The sequence below is a fragment of the Cervus elaphus genome, chromosome 13, assembly GCF_910594005.1.
Source record: "Cervus elaphus chromosome 13, mCerEla1.1, whole genome shotgun sequence".
NCBI lineage: Eukaryota > Metazoa > Chordata > Mammalia > Artiodactyla > Cervidae > Cervus > Cervus elaphus.
In genome coordinates, this window is record NC_057827.1 from 29,929,261 (window position 1) to 29,950,791 (window position 21,531).

The window sequence follows — 21,531 nt, forward strand, 5'->3', positions numbered from 1 at the left end:
ACATATATTAAATGCCTTTTTTATCAGACGGTTGTGACTTACATAAGCCAGCTCATGTAATCCTCTCAAAAACTGTAGGGTATGTGGCATCTAACCATTTCACAGGTATTTATGCAGCTGTTGGTGGGGGGAGGCCTGGGGGGAGGGAAGACAGCATTTCTTCTGGCTTTTCCAACGTGTTAGATAATTACAGAATGCCAAAAGAGCCCCAATTATCATTAGAACAATTTTATGCACAATTATACTCAAACATGTTCAAGCAAATTATTCTATTTTAATTGTAACAGAGCTAAAGAGAGGTGATTTTCGTATTCTTTAGGACTGTTAACTTTTCCTCTGAAAAGTAATTTTTGTAAAAAAATTAAGTCATGCCAAGTCTTGTTTATTTTTGCTTTGACACAGAGAAAGAGTATTGTAGGGGAGAGAACAGTCTCTAATGTCACAAAGAATCATGTTGTTTTGGGACTTCCATGGTGGTCCAGTGGTTAAGACTCTGCACTTCCAAAATTGATCTTTTGGCTTGGCCAAAAGATAGAAAAAGAATTGTTTGGAAGGTGGTTTTAGACCTGGCACAGATAGCCAATCCCTGTGCTATCATTTGGAAGGAAATTTCTAACACCTAGGATAGAATGAAATCCCATCCCCGAGGGTAGATGCTACTTTACAAAAATTGGATAATGCTTGTCTTTTTTTTTTTGGCTGTGCTGGGTCTTCGTTGTCACTCAGGCTTTTCTCTAGTTGCGGAGAGTGGGCTTCCCATTGCAGTGGCTTCTCTTGTTGCAGAGCACGGGCTCTAGGGTACCTGGGCTCAGTAGTTGTGGCTCCTGAGTTCTAGAGCATAGACTCAGTAGTTGTGGCACACAGGCTTAGTTGCCCCACCACATGTGGGGTCTTCCCAGATCAGGGATTGAACCCATGTCTTCTCTATTGGCAGGCAGATTCTTTACCACTAAGCCACCAGGGAAGCCCCTTGTTATGTTTTGAAATACCTGAGTACCTGTAAGAACGGCTCCGTTGACCAGGCGTGCATCGCCACACCGCTGCCTCCTGGTGAGGTAGGATTTGCTGGAATGCCCTCATTCTGTGTGTTGTGTCATTGTCATCACAGTCCATTGAAGAAGAGGACACATTACCTTTTCGTTTATAGATACAAGCTGTGATGCGTCTGGTCCATCTATTTCCATCGGACCTGGGCCATGTTGTCTCTCCCGGAGCCTCTGCGTGTGGCTGTCTCTGCTCCTGCAGCTGCTGGCCTGGACGGACACCCTAGCCCTCGTCCTTCCAGCTGCTGGGCTTCCCGCACCCCAGCAGGAGGCAGCGTGAGGACCACCTAGAGGCTCACCTATCTGACATTGACCTCAGTCTGATTCATAAAGATTTTCCTTAGAAGGAGCCCTAACAGTGTGACTCACATGTGCCTTCCTGGGATGCTCCACAGTTACCTGGAACCCACTGTCTTCCCAAGCTGAACATATTATTTTAAAAAATAATTTACTTATTTATTTGGCCGTACCAGGTCTTAGTTGAGGTATTCAGGATCTTTTAGTTGCGGGGATCTAGTTCTCCAACCAGGGATCAAACCTGGTCCCCTGCGTTGGGAGTCTTGGCCACTGGCCCACCAGGGAAGTCCTGAACAGTATTTTCTAAAAACCAAAATTCCAACCACCCATGATCTCCTTCTCAACATCTCTGTGTGTGCCCATTTTCTGTCCCTTAACTATAGAATTATCTTCGTGTCTGCCCCTTCCCCACCACTGCTTGCTGCACAGACACGTGATGTGAGCCACTCAAGACATGTCTCACCCAGTCATTCTTTTCCTTCCAGTGGCACAACTTGTCACGTCTCCATCCTCTGGGGACCGTGTGCACATTCCCCAGATGCTTTCAGAGCGGGTGACAGCTCCTTTGGACGGCCCTGTGGTTTTGGAGGTGAAACCCTCACCCCACCCGGACAGGCTGCCCTCGGTGTTCTTAGGATGTTCCTCTTCCCTTTCAGCTCTTGCCTTTCTTCCCTTGTGTTTTCAGATTTCCCCTCCTGAGTGACTGGCTTCAAGCTTCTGCTTCTGTGCTTCCTGATTTCCTGGCCCCAACTGAACATTCCACTAGCTGTGCTCTGATGAACTTACTGACCGTGATAGTCATGTTGCCTAAACTTAGCTTGGTTTTAGTGTTATTTCTTGGTTTGAACCTCATTTCCTTATTCAGTTCCCCAGAGACTAATAACCCCAGAGCTCATATTTATCCTCATCACCTTCACTGATGCTTCCGGTGAAGGAGGCTAGTTTAAATGTTGCATTTGGCACACTTTATTTTGTAACCAGTGTTGAGAAGGATACCGTGAGCGCTGGCTCAGAGTTTTGAAACTTTCACAGTTATCATCATCTTGCTTTTCAATGTCCCTTTTAGCCACATTTCCTTGGTCAGGAAAAAGGAAACAAACCACTGACGTCGCTTACCATTAACATTTTTAATTGTCTCAAACAGCACCCATGCAGTAGGTACTTAATTTAAACCATGTTTCCTTTGCTTTTGCCACTGGAGTTAAATGACCAGTAGAAATCTGTTTGTGAAGCATCAGTATAACATTTAGAAAGCCTAAACCTACAAAGGTACATTTTAAAAAAGGAAAAATAAGCATGTTTCAGGGGATGGATGCCTTTTTATCTTCCTCATAATTAAAGTATAAATCACACATTTGTGGGTTTTTTTTAAGTTTTAATTTGTATTGGAGTATATAGTTGCCTAACGATGTTGTGATGGTTTCAGGTGGACAGCAGAGGGACTCAGCCACACATACATGTGTCCACTCTCCCCCAGGCTCCCCTCCCGTCCAGGCTTTCGCTTAACACTGAGCAGAGTTTGCTGTGCTATACAGTAGGTTCTTGTTGGTTATCAATTAAAAATACAGCAGAAGTCACACATTCGTTAAGCTCTGGCTACAGAAAGTAAAAGGTGGATTTCCCATTTCTGTGGCTGAAGGTGAGTGTTCCCAGGTCATCTGTGTTTTCTCCAAGGCCGTGTTTACCCCCCTACTTCCCTCGCATCCAGACCTTTTACTCTGAGGCTTTGCTCTGAAGTTTACTAGGGCTTTTCGGTATCCTCAGACCTCATCCTTCAATTAACTTTCACATTACCTTTTGTATTTATCTTTGTCCTATGTCTAAAGGTATTTCCACTAGGAGTCCTAGCTCTGAAATATTTAAAATGTTGACTTCAAAGTTGGTGGAACTGTGCCAAGCATGCTTCATCTGAAGATAAATGGAAATGCTCTTCACGCAGGGCAAAACCAAGGCCCGTTAACTTAAACAGGATGCAGTGTGTCTTAGGGAGGCTCAGCTTGGCCGTGTTTGTAGACAGAAAGGCAAGCTTTATGTTAAAATGAAAACAAACAGATTTTCCCTTATCAGTGAAGGGAACATCCCCACTGGACGCAGTCCTCTTGGTACTCTCAGCCTCCTCCATGAGAACCTCCTGCCTCAACTCCTGCTCCTGCTGCCATGCCCTCAGGTATGGGGGTCAGGGCAGGGGTTAGGGGGAGGTGTGCTCCTGGGAACGTGTCCTGTATGCTGAGTGGGAACCAGAACTTAACATTTGTGTCGTTGATCTGAGCTCAGCATAGCTGGTGACTGCAAGAAGATGCTAGACGTTTGAAAGAAGCAGGGAGCAAAATTTGTAGGTTTCCAAGGGGTTACCATACACATGGCATTCCCTGCTGTGGAAAGTAATCATTCAGGGTCATGACTTTCCCCTAGCAAACGTTGGGAGACCTTATTCCTTGTGTTGTATTTTAAGTAAATCTTAATTCCCCGACCAGGGATCGAACCTGTGGCTCCTGCATTGTTAAGCACAGAGTGAATCTTCATCGCTGAATCTCCAGGGAAGTCCCTGCACTGCATTTTGAGTTTTCTAGTATGTTTTTCTCAGAACCCATCCTGACTTTGGCCCCATTCACTCTGTCATGCGAGTATTTCTACGAATTTACAGGCGAGCGGCTACTGGAGTTTGTCTCCGACTCTTTACCTCTGTGGGCAATTTCTTCCTCCTTTTTAAACTCAGTGCTCTGTGGTGACCTAAATGAGAGGGAAATCCAAGGAAGAAGGGACGTCTGTATATGTGTAGCTGATTCACTTTGCCGTACAGCAGAAACTAACACAGCATAGTATTCCAGCTATATTCCAATAAAAATCTTTTAAAACAGGATTGTCAGGATGTCTAGGATTCTGGGCATTATAACGCTGGGGATTGAAGATCTGATGGACTGTGCTCGAGCTTGGGACTTAATGGAATCAGAATTTTGGCCTGAGTAAAATTTGAGGGATCCAGTCAAAGAAGGGTTAAGGGGCAGCAGAGACTGTAACCAAGAGGAGACTCAGATGCAGAGGCTGGTGTTTATGTGATGCTCAGGCTGAGGATGCTATGAAACTAGGGCCTCTGAATGGTCCTCTGGCAGGCCTGGGGCTCTGATCATCAGCATCAGGACTTCCAGGCTCAGTTATAGCTACAGTGTAAATACAGGTCTCAGCTGTTGAGTCTCTCCACATGCCAAGGGTCAGATCTGAGTGTCAGAGCCTGCTGTGGGTCCCCAGGGCCAGCTGTGGCAGGCCTGGATGCACACTTGCAGGAGATGATGACATTCTGACTGGAGACTCTGCTGTAAAATAAATGCATGGACTCTCACTGGCTAAGAGTGGCTTTTCCCTAGGGATCCATGTGCAGACAGTACCTGCTTGCATATTTAAGTCAGGACTGACGATTTCGTGGGGAGGTCCAGGGAGAGTCTGATAAGAACGTGTCTGTCTGACATGCAAATGGAGCTGTAGTTGGCTACAAGCAAATGAAGTGCTTTGTTCACATGGCTTTGACCCCGCCTGACCTTGAATTTCTTGCCTCATCTGCTGTGACATCCTGTGTCCTAATCACTCATCTTAGATTTAGATCTGTCTTTAACTTGTCCCCCACCCCAAGCATTTATATACATTCCTTGCTTCCCCAGCTCGACTATAAGCTCCTTGCACCTACCCAGTGTTTTATGTTCATCTTTCTGTACCCCCAGAGGTTCTGTGCTTAGTCCTTAAAGAGGCGTTCAGCAATTATTATTTTTAATGCATTATTTTTAAAACAATAAATGACATCTTCCAGGTGTAGAAACTAGTCCCCTGTTTGCATAATCACTAAGCTAATTGGTCACTGCCAGAATAAGTTGAGATCTTTAGCTGGATTTCTCATGTGACAGTCCACTCGTTTCCGTAATTTATCTTCGTCTTCATCCTGACTTTGACTGCTATGTTGGAAGCATTGCCAGCAGAGAGTTAACAGTTGAGGCATGGATTCAGTAAAATCCTTTGGAGAAAAGATGTAAGAGTAGTAGGAAGGCTACGACAGGAGGAGGGGAGCCAGGAAGGGGCCAAACCTGTGGGTGTTGGGGCTGGGGGAGGAACCAGGAGTTGAATGCAGTCGAAGAAGAAAGGCATCATGGGCTTCCATGGTGGTCCAGCAGTTAAGATTCTGTGCTTCCATTGCAGAGGGCACAGGTTCAATCCCTGGTCAGGGAAGATCCCGCATGCTGCAGGTTGTGGCAAAAAGAAAAAAGGAAGGAGGAGGAGAAGGAAAAGAAGGAGGAGAAATTGGATGAGGAATTAGGGAGAAGGAGTTGCATCAGGAACTTCTGAGAGCAGCTCGCTGGGCATTGCGGTGGCAGGGGTGGATTTCAGGGGCTTCGTTGGGGATGAGGATGTGGTGGGGAGGGAGAGATGAGAGATGGGGCTGTCATTTAGAGAAGCACCCATGAAGATGGGCCCTTTCTTGGATCCAGAGACTTGGAGATGTGTGTGGTGCTGGGATTAAGATTGGTTCTGCATGGGTGGGGATGAAATTTTCAAATTTAGGGGAGGGTAAGGATTCCAGTGCTTGGGTGGAAAGTTAGCCCTGGGATGGAAAAGTAGCACCTCTTCCAGACACATGAGGGGGCAAGGGGGAAACAGCAGAAGAAGAGAGCTATTGGGCATAGGAAAGAGGAACGGCCTCCATGTCTCTGGGTCTGGTGTGTTTATAGTTGAGAAATGCGGAAGTTTACTTGTAAAAGCCTGTCTTTGGGGGTTGGACACATGGAAGAAGAAAACATTGTTTGTGGACTGTTGTAAGAAATCACTTTTGATGTTTTGCTGTCATGATGCCCCAAATAGCAAATTCTAACTAAAAAAGCAAAAATCCTGCCTGTCTGCGTCATGCCACGAAACTGTCCTGTCCAGTCTGGACGAGCTTAACATCTGTTTTACTTTAGGATAAAGGTTTTGGACTTGGGGATTGTTGATGTTTTTTGGGGTGGGGGGTGGAAATATATATATATATATATATATTTTAAACTTGATCCTAAGAGCTATGATCTTCAAATGCCCTGAATTTCACCCAGACTTAGTAACAGATTCCATTTACCATCTCTCTTTTTATCCTTCATCTTTTAATTGAATTTGAGAGCTAAAAGCACTTTAGAATCTGGTTTGACACTTTTTACTCAGTGCCAAACAATGGTTAGTTTGAGGAATCAGCAAACCCACTGGAGTTTTTAAGTATGGAAAATTTCTAAAGGAATTTACATTCTTTAAGATTCCCAAGACATTCAAAATATCTTATTTTGGAACCATTGGTATAGAGGTCATCAATCGTCTACCTTTTTTTTTTTTTTCCATCAAAACAACATCTTAGTGGTACCATAAAAATGACCCACTTCAGTCTCCTCATCTGTAAGAGGCGGATGTTTGACCAGAAACCTTAGTTTTCCTGAAAACCTTCCATACCTTCAAAGAAGTAGCCGCCCCCGAACCCCATCCGTACCTCCCAGGCTTCTCATGTGTTGTTAGACAGTATAATAAACAGGGAAAAATCTGTAATGTAATACTAACAAATCTGAACATTTCACTAGCACTTTAGTTTTCAAAGCCTTTTCAAATACGGACACTGTAAAGAACACTTGCTGACTCCTTGCAAAATGGTATAGCAATTGTGCTTCCTTGATTTATCCATTTTAACAAATCACTACCTAATAATTATAGGAAATTAGAAATGAATATTTGAAAGAAGAAACATTACCTGGTTCTCACTACCTGAAAATAACCATTATTATCATTTTAATAGATTACTTTCAAGTCCCTTTTCCATATAGATTTTGTTTGAAGGAATGTAACTGTGACCCTGTTTTTTGTTGGCTGCTTTTTATGGAACATTTGAACATGAGTTTTCCCCACATTAGCTCTTGATGAGATGTAATTTCTAATGGCCTCATGTTTCCATAGAAGGTTTGTGTTTAGCACAAAATCTATCATGATTCATAACAGTTTCCAGGAGGGCTGTCTCCATAACTGAAATATCTGGTGAGCTTTTAAAAAATATTTACTGTTGTGAAATATAATAGAATGGTAGCCAGTAATGTTCATAAGATTGTAAATGTTCTGCTTAATGAACTGTAAAAGGAACAGTTGTGACAAGACATAGACTAATAGGGACTTCTTTGGCGTCCAGTGGTTAAGACTTTATGCTCCCAATGCAGGGGGCCCTGGTTAGATCCTTGGTTGAGAAACTAGGATCCCACATGATGTGCAGCTCAGCCAAAAAAAAAAAAGATACAGACTATATCCAGTGATCCATAAGCCTCCCCTAAACAACGTGCTTCTTCCCAGCCATAATCTATTTCCCCCCTCCTCCTGTCCTTAACCACTACCCTGTTTTTTGGGGGCTTCACTTCTTTGCTTTTCTTTCAATTAAGTATCCCTAAGAACCCCTTTGGGGCTTCCCTGATGGCTCAGATGGTCAAGAATCTGCCTGCAGTGCAGGTCGGGACGATGCCCTAGAGGAGGAAATGGCAGCCCACTCCAGTATTCTTGCCTGGAGAATCCCATGGATAGAGGAGCCTAGTGGGCGACAGTCCATGGGGCAGCAAAGAGTCGGACACGACCGAGCAACTTTCACTCGAGCACCCCTTCATGGATCACAGCCTTGCTGTGGCAAAGGGGCTTTTGTAACTCAATGAAGCTGTGAGCCAGGCCACACAGGGCCACCCAGGATGGACCAGTCACAGTGGAGGGTTCCGACAAAATGTGGTTCACTCAAGGAGGAAATGGCAGCCCAGTCCCGTATTCTTGCCATGAGAACACCGTGACAGTATGAAAAGGCAAAAAGATACAACACTGGAATACGAGCCTCTTGGGTCCGAGGTGTCCAATGTGCTACTGGGGAAAACGGAGGACGACTACTAGTAGCTCCAGAAAGAATGAAGCGGCTGGGCCAGAGTGGAACTGATGCCTCAGTTGTGGATGTATCTGGTGGTGAAAGTAAAGCCCAGTGCTGTCAAGAACAGTATTGCATAGGAACCTGGATTGTTAGGTCCATGAATCAAGGAAAGTGGACATAGTCAAACAGAAGATGGCAAGAGTGAATATCGACAGTTTAGGAATCAGTGAATTAAAATGGATAGGGATGGGAGAATTTAATTCAGATGACCATTATATCTCCTACTGTGGGCAAGAATCCCTAAGAAGAAATGGAGTAGCCCTCATAGTCAACAAAAGTCCAAGCAGTGAAGTTTAATTTGGGTGGGTTTAAGTTTTTTGCGCACGGTGTGTTCTGTGTATCTGCTCATTCTGATTGTATCTCATCCATTCTGAACAGGATGTCTTTACCATTCATCAGCGTTGTCCTGTGATGCTCTGTGACACCCCTTGGGGCTGTCTCCAACCACCCACAAATAGTCCAGAAGATATTTCTAATCCATGGTGAATATATCTGGGGGAGGAATTGCTAGGTCCCTGGGAATATGTCATTATTATATCTTTACTTTTTTGCGAAGTGCTTCTATCTATCCTCTTACATCCCTATCAGGAAAGAATGAAAGTTCCTGTGGTCACATTTTTGTCAACACTTGGTATTGTCAGCATTTAAATTTTTGTTAGTATCACACTGTGGTTTTCATTTGTGAAATCTCATTTCGTTTTTACTAATGAAGTTGAATTACCCTCTCTGCCATTTAGATGTCTTCTGTTATGAAATAATCATTTTGTAGAGTGCTGTTTTTCTGTACTTGATCATTTTTCCCCCATTGATGTGTTCTTTGTTTTAGTTGTGAGCCCTTTGCTGTTTCTATGTGTGGCAAATAATTTTTCCCACTTGCCTTTTTACTTTCTTAATGATGCCTTCTGAGGATCAGAAGTTCTCTCTCTCTTTCTTTGGCTGTACAGGGTCTTAGCTGCGGCACAGGGGATCTTAAGTTGGGGCATATGAACTCTTAGTTTCAGCATGTGAGATCCAGTTCCCTGACCAGGGATCAAACCCAGGCCCCCTGCATAGGGAGCATGGAGTCTTGGCCACAGACCACCAGGGAAATCCCAGAGTCCTTTATCTAATGTAATGCCAGTTGTTGTGTTTCCCACTGTTAGTGGCTAGTGTTTCGCATAGTGAGGTTTCCCAGTGAAAACGCTGAGTTGTAAAGTGTTTGTTGTTAAGGCTGTGGGTGTCTGTGTGTCAGAAGCAGGATTTGTTGAGATTGGTGCCAGGTGTGTCCTGATGCCCATGAGTAGAAATTCTGAAAGCTGAGCATCCTTCAGTGAAAAGTTCAGGCTGCTCTATAAAGACATTTCAAGGAGGTCATGATCTTGGGGAATGGACAGAGTCAGGACATGCAAGAAAAGGCTGTTCGGGTAACTGCACACCCACCTCCGCCCTTTGAGTCTGTGCCCGGTGCTCCTTTATTCATTCAGTGTAGCCCCCAAGGCCCATGAAACAGGGTGTAAAACAGTGTCAGGTTACTGAGAAAACAAGTTTTGACTCTAAGAGTAACACTCACTACTATTGATAGGTTATCCTGTATGGTTCTCATCATTACGCAGATCTGATCAGAGAAGGTAAGGGTTAGTCTGATGCCATTTTAATCTGGAAGTCTTTTACTTTATTTTTTTACTTTTGGCCACACCACATGGCGTATGGGATCTAGTTCTCTGACCAGGGATCGAACCCATGCCCTCTGCAGTGAAAGCTCAGAGTCTGGACTGCCAGGGAATTCCTCTTTTACTTTTAACTTTTAATATTAACCATCTCTTACTCCTCTCCCCTTCAATAACTACCTTCAGTTTTTATTTTCTTCTTCCTCTTATTGTTGTTTATTATTTAGTTGTTTTTTAATTGATAGCAAAATATCCTGCCACAGAGCTGGCCATTGTGGAAAGAGCCTACAATTCAAATGTGGGGGTTGCAGGTGTTCTTCTCTCCAGGCGCCTTCTGACACCCTGCAATCCACCCCGTGCAGCATCCATTGGCCTTCATGCTTTGGGGTGTCAGAGCCTACCTTAATGAAAATTGTGGAGGGAGAAGATGACCCCTAATCTTAAGTATACTTCCCCCTCCAAGGGACTTTGAACTCAGTTAAATCCTACAGAAATGGACCTCCCGGTCCATCAGAGAAGGAACTCAGCAGTGGTTCCAGTGGAGGGAGGTCCTCCCCAGGATAACTTCCCTTCAGTCCATAGCATCTCCCTGGGGGATGGTCTGCTGATGAATGATAACAGAGTCCCTTCCTGACACCTGTCAAGATTTCATCCTCATTGAAGGGATTCGTTTTTTAAATTTGTGGAGGTAAGGCAAGAAATCTTGGAGCCATGAGTTCCTTCCTCAAAACCATCCATCAAAACTCTTTTTGCTGACTCTTCTTATAAAAAGACGTATTTATTTGGCTGCATCAGGTCTTGGATGTGGCATGTGGGTTCTTCCTTGCAGCGCCCAGGCTTAGTCTTTGCAGCACGGGGCTTAGTCCCTCCTTGGCATGTAGGATCTTAGCTCCCCGACTAGGAATCAAACATGCGTCCCCTGCATTAGAAGGCAGGTTCTTAACCACTGGACGACTAGGGAAGTCCCGCTGACCCTTTTTTTAATCACTCGTTCTTCCAACTGAAATGAATCCCAGGCAGGAACGCCAGACAAGACTTGGCATCCTGGGACCCTCTTCTGTGTCAAGTTTGAAGGCCTGGGGCCACACAGAAACTGGTTTTTTGTTTTTTGCTGCACCAGGTCTTAGTTGCAGCATGTGGGATCTAATTTGAACCCAGGCCCCCTGCAGTGGGAGTGTGAAGTCTTAGCCACTGGACCACCAGGAAAGTCCTAGTTGTAGGAGTTTTGTGAATTTATGACACTGGTGTTTGGCTTCCTCGCTCTCTCTGCCACATGTCAGCTAATGGCCCGTGCCCTCTGGCTTCTCCAGGTATGGCGTAAGTCCCGAGAACATCATCCTGTATGGTCAGAGCATTGGGACGGTCCCCACGGTAGACCTGGCCTCCAGGTATGAGTGTGCTGCTGTGATTCTCCATTCGCCGCTGATGTCTGGATTGCGTGTGGCTTTTCCCGACACCAGGAAAACATACTGCTTTGACGCCTTCCCCAGGTGAGCTCACTGCTGTACAGTAAGTAAGTACTAAGACATCCAGTGACCCAACTTCATTTCAGAAGCCGCGGTTAATTGTGGGTAAACCTCTCCTGAATGCAGCTAGCCATCAGCCCCTGTGCTGGGCTCCTTGGGACGGGAGGTGGACGTGGCACATGCACCAAGGACCTAGTCCTCTGGGCCAGACTCATTTGTAAAAAAAAAAACCCCTGCCAGATGACGTCTAAAGACCTTGCTTGTCCCGACATCCAGGATTAATTGGTTCAGCTGGATGTACAGGATTAAAAAAAAAACAAAACAAAAAACAAGTGCACACATGTCTTAAAGGAACTTCTGGTACAGTGTTCATTTGTTCACTCAGATGGACATGTATTGTTGAGTCACAAGAAATAAATCAGAGGTCTAGATACTCACATAGGTCTTCCCTGATAGCTCAGGCTTCCATCCCTGGGTTGAGAAGATTCCCTGGAGAAGGAAATAGCAATCCTTTCCAGTATCCTTGCCTGGGAAGTTCCATGGACAGAGGAGCCTGGAGGGGCTACAGTCCGTGGGGTTGCAAAAGAGTCAGACACGACTTAGCAACCAAATAACAACAAATACTCATATAAAAACTGTAAGCATCCTGAAGTTTGAAATTTCTCTTATGTTTTTGGTCAGACCACTAGGTAAGAGAAAGTGAGGTAAGCTATGCCGATGATGGGTGTCAGGGACAATGTGAGTCCTCCATACAGCCTTAGACGCCTCCTGCTGCCCACCTGTGCCTGAAGCCCCCCTCCCCTGCATGAGAGCCCACGGCCAGACCCCTCCTGCCAGCACCCCAGGGGCAGCAGGGCTCCTGCCAGCCTGGCCCCTGCTGTTTTCCAGTCCCCAAACAGAAGGAGGAAAACTGTAAACAGAAGGAGGGTAGCTGTATTATACAAGCGAAAGCAATGGGCACATTGCCTTCTTGAACACCTCTCTTTGGAAACCAGTGCTTTTTTTAAAAAAAAACCTAAGCTGAGGAAGGGCTTCACTGGTAACTCAGATGGTAAAGAATCCACCTGCAATGTAGGAGACCTGGGTTCGATCCCTGGGTTGGGAAGATTCCCTGGAGGAGGGCATGGCTTCCCACTCCACGATTCTTGCCTGGAGAATCCGCATGGACAGAGGAGCCTGGCGGGCTACAGTTCATGGGGTCGCAAAGAGTCAGACATGACTGAGCAACTAAGCACAGGCTAAGGAAAGTATTTAATAAAGATTATTTGCCCAGGATACATCCGAAATTCTGACAGCAGGACACCCATGGCCATGTTATAGAGAACCTCAACAGGAGTATGTACAGTTTTTGGATTTTGATCAACACCTTCATTGCTGTCATTCTGTTATTATTGGGAATGAGGGTGGGGGGAGGATCATTTGGTGGCATAAACATCTGTTTCACAGATGGGGTTGTTTCCCAAGAAGAAACTTTCTCCACACCTTGGGTGAACTCTGTGCAGCCTGTATGAGGTTCAGCTTCATGGGAAAGTTAAGCAAGCTGCAAATTTCCAGTGGCATGGCTGAGAATGCTAAGCAGGAACCCTGTGCATCTCAAATGTGGCCTTATTTGTGTTGAATGGGTAATGAGAGGCCCATTTATTGAAAGGAAGATATTTAGTGTGTTTGTGGAAAGCCATGCAAGGGGTTACCCTGGCAACAAAACAAATAGGTTTCCCCCTGACTCTTAAATTAGTAGATACCTTAAAATACAACCACAACAACTAATTGCAGCTTATTAATTAATAGGAAACCAGCATGCTACTCTTACTGGGTTTGAGTGATCTGCCAGGCATGGGCTAATCATTTCATGCTCCTTGTCTTGAAAGACTCATTTTACAGTGAGGAAACTGAGGCTGAGAAAGTTAAGTGGTTTAAGCAGCTTCATTAAGGTGGGTGAGTGGAAATAGGCAGAAAAGGCCATTCTTCCTGTTCAGTACCATAAAGTATTAAAATGAGAGACTTCAAACCATCAGTAGTCACATGAACTGTCATCACTAATTGAACTTGAGGAATGTTTTCTTAGGGTGTCTATTGCTACCAAATGCACACTTGTTTCTGTGTCCCTCTCTTTAAAGGAAGGCACTTTCCCATTTCTTTTTTAATACTGAAGAATAGAGATAAGGGACTTACCTGGTGGTCCAGTGGTTAGAGACTCCAAGCTTCAGTCGCTGGTCGGGGAACTGTTATAGGATCACACATTGCCATACAACTCGGCCAAATATGCATATATTTATAACTTATATAGTATATATATATAGAGAGAGATAAGTAATCCTAATCATTGCTTGGTTGGTGGTTTATTCTCTCTTGCAAAAAAGTGAAAGTGTTAGTCGCTCAGTTGTGTCTGACTGTTTGCAACTCCATGGACTGTTTGTAGCCCACCAGGCTCCTCTGTCCTTGGGGTTTTCTATACAAGAATACTGGAGTGGGAAAAAAAAAAAAAAAGAATACTGGAGTGGGTTGCCAGTCCCTTCTCCAGGGGATCTTCCTGATCCATGGATCAAACCTGAGTCTCCTGCATTACAAGCAGATTCTTTACTGTCTGAGCCACCAGGGAAGCCCTTATTCTCTCTTACCTCCTTTATATTTAGAATCAAGATGGTGGCATTTAACTTCAAATACACCCTCCAGGCTGTAGAGAGCCCCCTAAATCATGCAGCGTGGAACTGTCAGCAAATAGATTTTTAATGGAATATAATTGGACTTTTGCATTCTGAGAAGAAGTCACTTTAAAAATTAAATATAAGAGGATAATAGATTTCTAAACAAGATTCCTAATCTGCCAAATTGACTCCTGCCACAGTAGCCCTGATCTTGGCAAATGACATGGCAAGTGAGATCTTGCATTCTTCCTGGACGTTGTGAGGTGGTTGGCAGCTTCATGAGCTGTTACCAAGGCTCCATGACAGCTGTTTGTAGCTCTTTGGAATGTGTGACGGATGTCAGAGCTCTGTCCTAGCTCCACAGCCTCATGCCTGTTCTTTAATAATCTTCTCCAAGTTTCAGGCCCTCTGTGGTTTAACAGAGACAGTCCCTCCTCTTTAACTGTGTCTCCCTGAAGATGAACATTTCATATGTCAAGTGCAGAGCACCTGGTTGCGGTCCATGTTGAATAAATGTTTGTTGATGTTTAGTTGCTCAGGCGTGTCTGACTCTTTGTGATCCCATGGATTGTAGCCCACCAGGCTCCTCTGTCCATGGGATTTCCCAGGTAAGAATACTGGAGTGGGTTGCCATGCCCTTCTCCAGGGAATCTTCCCAACCCAGGGATCGAACCCAAGTCTCCTGCATTGGCAGGTGGATTCTTTACCACTGAGCCACCAGGCAAGCCCTGAATAAATGCTAGTCATGACATAACAAAATGACCCCTATGGGTAGAACCAAATCGATCCTTCTGTAACTTTGGCTAGGATCAGATACAGAAAGTCAGCAGTAAGGGGTCTCTGGTAGGAGGTCAAACTGGACAGAGGGTTACCTCTCTATGTGTTTGTAGGGGAAATGACAGTGACCTCCAGCAGAGAAGTCACCGACGCACCCAGCCTAACAAGCCTTACTAACTTCTCAGTTCCTCTTTGGGAAATGCTTTCAGAGCCTATAGTTTATTCTTTTGGAGATCCTCAAATATTCATCCTCTATGGGTAGATTGGGCTTCCCAGGTGGTGCAGTGGTAAAGAATATCCCTGCCAGTTCAGGAGATGCAAGAGGCGTGGGTTCAATACCTGGGTCAGGAAGATCCCCTGGAATAGAAAATGGCAACCCATTCCAGTATTCTTGCCTGGAAGATTCTATGGACTAGAGGACCCTGGCGGGCTACAGTTCATGGGCTTACTGAATTTTGGGACTTCTCTGGTGGGTAGATTTGATTTTTGTAAACAGAATTCATTCAGGATCCAATCTAGGCATATATTAAATTTCCAAGCTAGATAGTACAGTTTTTATTTAAGGATGAGGTTTTCGTTTATATGAAACGAGGCTTCTGACGACCTTGCTAATCAGTGCTGAAGATGGCTTACACACAGAGAGTCCTGAAAACTTGAGTGGCTGCGTGTTCAGTGCCCAGCCTTCAAGAGACATTCATTCCAGCATGTTAAGTTCTAGCTTGTTTATTTTTTAGGAAAAAATCCTCTCTCTGAAATATGAATGTATCAGAAATATTATTTACCGGATGGGTAGTCAGATGACATTTAGGAGTTCTGTTTTTAATAAAATACTTTTACAAAACCACAATGGCTAACGGCATTGTGGTATTCTCAGTTGGATCCTGGAACAGAAATAGGACTTCAGTGGAAAAGTTCATAAAATTCAAATAAAGTCTGGAGTTTAGTAACATACCAATGCTGTTTTTTTGGTTTGGACAAACGGACTATGATCATGTGCGTTGTTGGCCTTATGGGAAGAGGGTTAGGAGTAGATAGGAGCACTGTGTTATCTTTGTACCTTTCCTGTAAATCAAGAATTATTGTGAAATGCAAAGTTAATTTTTTAAAAAAATGAACTACTAGAAAAGTGAGGGGAAATTCCTCCAGGGCACGTGCCTTGTTTGCCTAGGATGCTGACTGAGTTACATTGAGTGTGAAGTCTGTGATCCTTCTTTTTTCTCCCCCTTTCCTGTCTTGAAGCATTGACAAGATCTCCAAAGTCACCTCTCCTGTGTTGGTCATTCATGGCACAGAGGACGAGGTCATCGACTTCTCCCACGGCCTGGCCATGTACGAGCGCTGTCCCCGGGCCGTGGAGCCGCTCTGGGTCGAAGGAGCCGGGCATAATGACATAGAGCTTTACGCACAATACCTAGAGAGACTAAAACAGTTCATTTCTCACGAACTTCCCAATTCCTGAAGACGACGACTTGATCTTACCTCATTGACTGTGAACACGAGTCCTCCGTTTTACACATGCTTTCCCTGGACAGCGGTCATGGCGTGATCACCACAAGGAAGCACGCAGCTTTTTGGGCATCCTCATCAGAGAGCCGAGGACTTCTCAGTCTTTCGTATCCACAGGTTCTACCAACTCACACATCATGTCAAACCGAACAGTTGTGACTTCCAGCTTCATTGCCTTGCAGGGCGGGAATGAGAGCTGAGTGGGGGAACCACTTTCTTGTGTTGTAAAAAAGGTTGCTCACACCCCTTTCTCCACCTTACCCGTCATGTAGGATGCATTGATGCAGGACTCAACCTCTCTCTACCCGTGTTCTCAGTATTTGACCTGCAGCTCTCTTTCAGCCACTGGATTCATGGGTTCAGTCCATTTGTGAAGCTGTAATAGTTTAACTGGAAACCATTGTGATGAAAATTCCTTCGTTCATTTTTATTAACATGCTGATCTTTTCCCCCAAACAAATCAATTAAAGGGTAATTTACTGGAACTATGGTAAATGGCTTCATCAACTGGAACCATATAAATATAACTGGAATATTCTTAAACAAAATGAAACTTTTTTTTTAAGTGTAAATTTATTACTACTAGCCCACAGAGTTTTAATATTTTGATTGTCTGGTTGGTCTAACAAAGAACCTAGCCAACTTTCCTCCTTGTAGGCTTTTTTAAAGTACTGTACATATTTGCAATCACATTGTGCATAGATTCCTATTGAGTAATTTTCTTCTGTCAGGCCACAACAAATGAACTGCAGATTCCTTGTTTGTAATGTAAATGATTGAATACATTTTGTTAATATGTTTTTATTCCTATGTTTTGCTATTAAAAAAATTTTATAACATTTCCAAGACAAAAAAAAAAGACAAGTTTATGCTTTGAAAAATTTAGGTAATTAAAATTTCACGAAACTAATCTTTTTAGTTTAGGAGTTATTTGGATTTTGACACTGGGGTCGCACCAACAGCATCAGAAATGTAAGATGCTTAAAATTGTTACACTACTTCTGTTGATTGGGGGTTTGGGTTTGAGAGTTCTTTGGTTTTATTAAAAAAGCATTTCTTTTTTTTTTTTTTCCAAATTTAAAAGCCTTAAATGTACTGTAAGCCTCCGATTGTTGTACAGCTGGGTTGCGGGTGACTGCCAGTTTGTGTAGTGTTGCCTGGATGCAACACAGTGGTTGGTCATGGAATAAAGGATGCATGGATCTGAAAGCGTGGGCTCGTGCCATTTATTCCTTCCTTTCTCCTTCAAAGGAAGCATTTCGTCTGGATTTAAGAAGAAACCCTTGCAACTTACACACGGCTCTACCTTTCTCAAGGTGTATGCTTTTGTTCTGTGAAAGACTGTAGATTAATTTCGGAGAAACCAAGATAAGAAGCACATAGTGGTAACATGCAGTTACCACTGAGTCCAAATAGAGAATGCAGTGGGTTTTAGCTATGAAATGAGGGATGAAGGCAATCTCACTGGGACCTGGCTTGGACTGAGAACAGCCTGTTTCTTGGGAACATCTGAGCTGAGTCTTTTTGGTCCTTTGATCACTGACCGGAAAAAAAACAACTGAGGGATGTTTGTTTGCAAGTGTCAGAGGATTACACTTCCTGGGGAGAGAAATGATGGAAGAGGGCACAGGGCCGTGCTCCCGTGCATATGTGTCCCAGCACCTTGCAAGCTACTCCTTGGCCTTAGATCAGTACCTAAAATGGGGGGCCTTGGAAGGGAGGGGCCCCACTCACCTTATGATGCATCAGCGAAGTTCCAGAGGTGGTATTGTCCCAGAGGTCTAGGTGACCTTGAATGGAAACACATCCAACAGCATGCCTTTGGGGTGTGACAGCACCTAACCTAGGTTTGTGTGCTGTGTGTGCGTGCTTAGTCGCTCAATTGTGTCTGACTTGGCAATCCCCTGGACTATAGCCCACTGGGCTACTCTGTCCATGGCATTCTCCAGGCAAGAATACTGGAGTGGGTTGCCATGCCTTCCTCCAGGGGATCTAGGTTTGCAGAGACCAGATTTCTGAGTCCGTTTGTCTGTTGCTTGCATCTTCTGTAACCATGCCCCGCCCTTCCCCTCCTGAACTATTTAGTAAACTTTTTTTTTTTTTAAGAAAAAAAAATGTAAAATCAGCTTTTATCTAGTATATACTTAGATTAAAGAAGCAGTTCCAGTAATTAAAATAAAAGCTCAAATAGCTCTAAGGAGATAAAGCCTTCTTTTATGAGGAAGACATTTTAATAATTTGCACAATACAGTATTGTTACCTTTAGGCAGAATGTTGTACGGTAGAGCTCTAGAACTTACTTGTCTTGCATAACTGACACTGGTAAACTTAATTCTGTCTGTCAGCTTTCAGCAATGTTAATAGGAAGCTATCTGGTTAATGGGATACATCTGGTGGCTCAGATGGTAAAGAACCTGCCTGCAATGTGGCAGACCTGAGTTTGATCCCTGGGTCAGGAAGATCCTATGGAGGAGGAAATAGCAACCCACTCCAATATTTTGCCTGGAGAATTCCATGGATGGAGCAACCTGGTGGGCTACAGTCCATAGCGTTGCAAGGAGTAGGACATGAGTGACTAACAGTTTCACTTTCAGTGGGAAACTGTAGTAAAATTCACAGTTACAGAAGCTAAGGGGGTAAAGCCCCTGAAGTTCATTGTTTTAGTAACTTGATGTAGGTGGTTTGTGGTTTATATCCGTTTGAAGTGGCTCATGTCTTCTGACTCCTGACTTTTTCCCAAAAACCAAGGAAGAGGGTTTTGTCTACTCTTTCCTGAAGTTTGGTCATGGGGACAGCCTTTCTCTGAGGATGGCATGTGTGATGACAGTGGGAATCCCAGGAGAGACCCCATGCATGACAGTTACAGATTTGAAACACACTTAGTGCTCAACCTAAAAGATCTGTTTTCTGCTCTGAGATGGGCTTGGAGTGAAGACCAACTCTCCTAGTGGAAAAAAGCTAAAACAATCTAGCACTACTAAATACAATGGAAAAGTCTTAGAAGCAGGAACTGGTAATAAAATAAAGATTATGTAGGCCAAAGACCAAGTAAAGATGAAGCTAGTTTTGTCTTGGAAGGAATTTGCTGAACTTAGGTTAACCTGAGCATTGCTTTTCCAGTCTGGTGGAGCTCAGGGAACTGTCAACAAACCATGTAGTGCCCTCCACAGTGGGAAGACTAAATGGAAACTGCCCTTTTTAAGGGAAAATCGTATGATCTTCTCCATAGACACAGACAAAACATTGGATGGAATGCAATGTCCCATTCATAATTAAAAACCAAACAAAACTTATCAAACTAGGGCAAGAAAGCAACTTTATGGATAGAGATTATCTTAAAAACAATCTAAAAAGCCAAGCATTATACTGAGTGGTAAAACAATGGGAGAATTATTCCATTTTATGTATTTTTAAATATTTTATTTTTAATTATTTTTTAAATTTTCTAAATTTTAAAACATTTTATGGCTCCCCTGCAGTGGAAGCATGGAGTCTTAACCACTGGACTGCCAGGGAAGTTCCACATTATTCCACTTTAGATTGGGAATTAGCCATGGTACTTATCATTCTTCAGTTCAGTCGCTCAGTTGTGTCTGACTCTTTGTGACCACATGGACTGCAGCACACCAGGCTTCCCTGTCCATCACCAGCTCCCAGAGCTAGCTCAAACTCATGTCCATCGACTCAGTGATGCCATACAAACATCTCCTCCTCTGTCGTCCCCTTCTCCTGCCTTCAATCTTTCCCCACATTAGGATCTTTTCCAATGAGTCAGTTCTTCACATCAGGTGGTCAAAGTATTGGAGTTTCAGCTTCAGCATCAGTCCTTCCAATGAATATTCAGGACTGATTTCCTTTAGGATAGACTCGTTGGATCTGCTTGCAGTCTAAGGGACTCTGCAAGAGTCTTCTCCAACACCACAGTTCAATTCTTCAGTGCTCAGCTATCTTTATGGCCCAACTCTCACATCCATACTTGACTACTGGAAAACCACAGCTTTGACTAGACGGACTTTGTCAGCAAAGTAATGTCTCTGCTTTTTAATATGCTGTGTAGGTTGGTCATAGCTTTTCTCCCAAGGAGCAAGCGTCTTAATTTCATGGCTGCAGTCACCAGCTGCAGTCATTTTGGAGCCCCTAAAAATAAAGTCTCACGGTTTCAATTGTGTCCTCATCTGTTTGTCATGAAGTGATTGGACTGGATGCCATGATCTTAGTTTTATGAATATTGAGTTTTAAGTCAACTTTTTCACTCTCCTCTTTCACTTTCATCAAGAAGCTCTTTAGTTCTTCTTCTCTTTCTGCCATAAGGGTGGTGACATCTGTATATCTGAGGTTATTGATTTTTCTCTCAGCAATCTTGATTCCAGCTTGTGCTTCATGCAGCCCGGCATTTCGCATGATGTACTCTGCATATAAGTTAAATAAGAAGGGTGACAATATACAGCCTTGACGGATTGCTTTCCCAGTTTGGAGCCAGTCTGTTGTTCCATGTCCAGTTCCAACTGTTGCTTCCTGCCCTGCATACAGATTTCTCAGGAGGTAGGTCAGGTGATCTGGTATTCCCATCTCTTTAAGAATTTTCCATAGTTTGTTGTGATCCACACAGTCAAAGGCTTTGGTGTAATCAATAAGGCAAAAGTAGATGTTCTTCTGGAACTCTCTTCCTTTTTGATGATCCAACAGATGTTGGCAATTTGACCTCTGGTTCCTCTGCCTTTTCTAAATCCAGCTTGAACATCTGGAAGTTCACGGTTCACTGACTATTGAAGCCTGGCTTGGAGAATTTTGAGTATTACTTTGCTAGTGTGTGAGATGAGTGCAATTGTGCAGTAGTTTAAACATTCTTTGGCATTGCCTTTCCTTGGGATTGGAATGAAAACTGACCTTTTCCAGTCCTGTGGCCACTGCTGAGTTTTCCAAATTTGCTGGCATATTGCGTGTAGCACTTTCACAGCATCATCTTTTAGGATTTGAAATAGCTCAACTGGAATTCCATTACCTCTACTAGCTTTGTTTGTAGTGATGTTTCCTAAGGCCCACTTGACTTCGCATTCCAGGATGTCTGACTCTAGGTTAGTGATCACACCATTGTGGTTATCTGGGTCATGAAGATCTTTTTTGTAATTCTGTGTGTTCTTGCCACCTCTTCTTAGTATCTTCTGCTTCTGTTAGGTCCATACCATTTCTGTCCTTTATTGTGCCCAT

The 21,531-nt window shown here is 43.8% G+C and overlaps 1 protein-coding gene across 1 annotated transcript in view; it reads left to right on the forward strand.

Annotated features, from left to right (window-relative positions):
• Positions 1-17,532, forward strand: part of ABHD17C (abhydrolase domain containing 17C, depalmitoylase) — a 57,103-nt gene extending 39,571 nt beyond the window's left edge. The window contains exons 2-3 of the mRNA XM_043922044.1: positions 11,240-11,419; positions 16,057-17,532. Coding sequence (XP_043777979.1) covers positions 11,240-11,419; positions 16,057-16,276 — 400 coding nt within the window. The 3' untranslated portion in view covers positions 16,277-17,532. The remainder of the gene's footprint in view (positions 1-11,239; positions 11,420-16,056) is intronic.
• Positions 17,533-21,531: the final 3,999 nt, after the last annotated feature.